This window comes from Epinephelus fuscoguttatus, linkage group LG5 (assembly GCF_011397635.1).
Source record: "Epinephelus fuscoguttatus linkage group LG5, E.fuscoguttatus.final_Chr_v1".
NCBI lineage: Eukaryota > Metazoa > Chordata > Actinopteri > Perciformes > Serranidae > Epinephelus > Epinephelus fuscoguttatus.
Window position 1 is genome coordinate 4723 of NC_064756.1, and position 2354 is coordinate 7076.

The 2354-nt window shown below is 43.0% G+C and overlaps 1 protein-coding gene across 1 annotated transcript; it reads left to right on the plus strand.

Moving 5' to 3' along the window:
* The first annotated feature begins 226 nt into the window (after positions 1-226).
* On the plus strand, positions 227-1502 carry LOC125888862 (coagulation factor IX-like). Its single transcript, XM_049576495.1, has one exon. The coding sequence runs from the start codon at positions 804-806 to the stop codon at positions 1155-1157; it is 354 nt and encodes a 117-aa protein (XP_049432452.1). The 5' UTR covers positions 227-803; the 3' UTR covers positions 1158-1502.
* Positions 1503-2354: the final 852 nt, after the last annotated feature.

The following is a 2354-nucleotide window of genomic DNA, read 5'->3' on the forward strand; positions in this document are numbered from 1 at the left end:
TGCTACATCTACTACTGCTGCTACTGCTACATCTACTACTGCTACTACTGCTACATCTACTACTGCTACATCTACTATTGCTGCTACTGCTACATCTACTACTGCTGCTACTGCTACATCTACTACTGCTATATCTACTATTGCTGCTACTGCTACATCTACTACTGCTACATCTACTACTACTAATACTGCTACATCTACTACTGCTATATCTCCTACTAAAAATACTACTACATCTACTAATACTACTACATCTACTAATACTGCATCTACTACTAATTACTACATCTACTACTGCTACATCTACTACTGCTATTACTGCTTCTACCACCACTACTGCTACTGCTACATCTACTACTGCTACTGCTGCTACTGCTACTACTACTACTACTACTGCTACTACTACTGCTACATCCACTAATACTACACCACTGCTACTACTACTGCTACTGCTACAACTGCTTCTACTACCACTAATACTGCTGCTGCTACTGCTTTTTCTGCACTACTACTACTACTACAACTGCTACTTCTACCACTAATACTGCTGCTGCTACTGCTTCCGCTACTTTAACTACTGTATCATACTTGTTATTTACTCATTCTACATCAGTTTTACCGTTTGTACCTGTAAAAACCTTTTGTTGCCATAGAAACAAACAGATAAAAATATCTTCTTCAACCTTTGACCTTTGTCACTTCTTCAGGATGCCCTGCCCTCACCTCTCCCTAACTCTCTGGGTGTAGTTGCTGGTTGGGGAATTTCCAACATCAATGCCTCCTCCCCCTCTGGTGACCCCCCCATGCTGACCTCTGACCTTGGGATGACCTCTGATCTTCTGCAGTACGTGAAGCTGCCGGTGGTTTCTCAGGACGAGTGTCAGGCGAGCTATACCTCACGCTCTGTCAGCTACAACATCACGGACAACATGTTCTGCGCCGGCTTCTTCGAGGGTGGGCGGGACACCTGCCTGGGGGACAGCGGGGGGGCGTTTGTAATGGAGGATGGGGTCAGCCGGAGGTGGGTGGTGTTTGGCTTGGTGTCCTGGGGCGGGCCGGAGGAGTGTGGGAGTCAGAGGGTGTATGGAGTCTACACCCGAGTGGAGAAGTATGTGGAGTGGATACAGACGCAGCTCCAGGCTGCCCCCTGGTGGTAAAACAGACATCATGCTGCCCCCTGGTGGTAAAACAGACATCATGCTGCCCACCAAACACCTGAACTCCATTTTCTATCCCAGAATGCTTTGCTACACTCCATTTTGTGTTTTATGTGTGACCTCCTGCCTCTGACAGGCAGAAATCAGTTTATTATTACAGATTATTAGATGTTTAAAAGACATGTATTTTGATCCTGCTATCTCTGTACTGACATCATATCTTATACATATCTTATACTGTACATATCTTAAACAATCTGTCACTGGGTTATTTTATTTTATTTTGCACTCTGATGTATGAATTATATGAAAAGTCTTATGAAAGAACTGAAATAAAAACTTCTTGCAAACAAAGGTCACATTTTCTGAAAATCATTAAGTTATCAGTCACAGCTAGTTTCTGTATTCATTCATTCATCTTCTAACCGCTTCATCCTCTTGAGGGTCGCGGGGGGGGTGGAGCCTATCCCAGCTGACACTGGGTGAGAGGCAGGGTTCACCCTGGACAGGTCACCAGACTATCACAGGGCTGACACATAGAGACAGACAACCATTCACACTCACATTCACACCTACGGACAATTTAGAGTCACCAATTAACCTGCATGTCTTTGGACTGTGGGAGGAAGCTGGAGTGCCCGGAGAGAACCCACGCTGACACGGGGAGAACATGCAAACTCCACACAGAAGGGCTCCCACACCCGGGATCGAACCGGCAACCCTCTTGCTGTGAGGCGAGAGTGCTAACCACCATACCACCGTGCCGCCCTAGTTTCTGTATATCATTTTACAGATGTTAGAAATTCTAAAGCAAAAGTCTTAAAGTAGAAAAGTTTGTAACTTGTTGTAAACCTTTGAAAGTACCATACAATAAAAACGGTCTCTTTCTCTAGATTCTTGACGACATACCATACTATGGTTTTTCTACACTTTAAAAACATACTATACTATAATGTTTTTTCTAGATTTTTGACAACAGACCATAATATGTTCTTTCGTGATTTTGTAACGACATACTATAACGTTTATTATAGATATCTGTCGACATACGATACTGTGATGTTTTTTCGTGATTTTTGACAAAATGATTTCCTAGGATGGTATACTAGATTTTTCTACATTTTTCGCAACGTGCTATGACATTTTTCCCAGATTTGTTACAAAATGCAGAAGGGCATTTTGACGTTTTTTCTAGAT

Bases quoted from the DNA above. Each gene is read 5' to 3' on its own strand.
- LOC125888862 (XM_049576495.1), top strand. From the start codon at position 804: ATGCTGACCTCTGACCTTGGGATGACCTCTGATCTTCTGCAGTACGTG.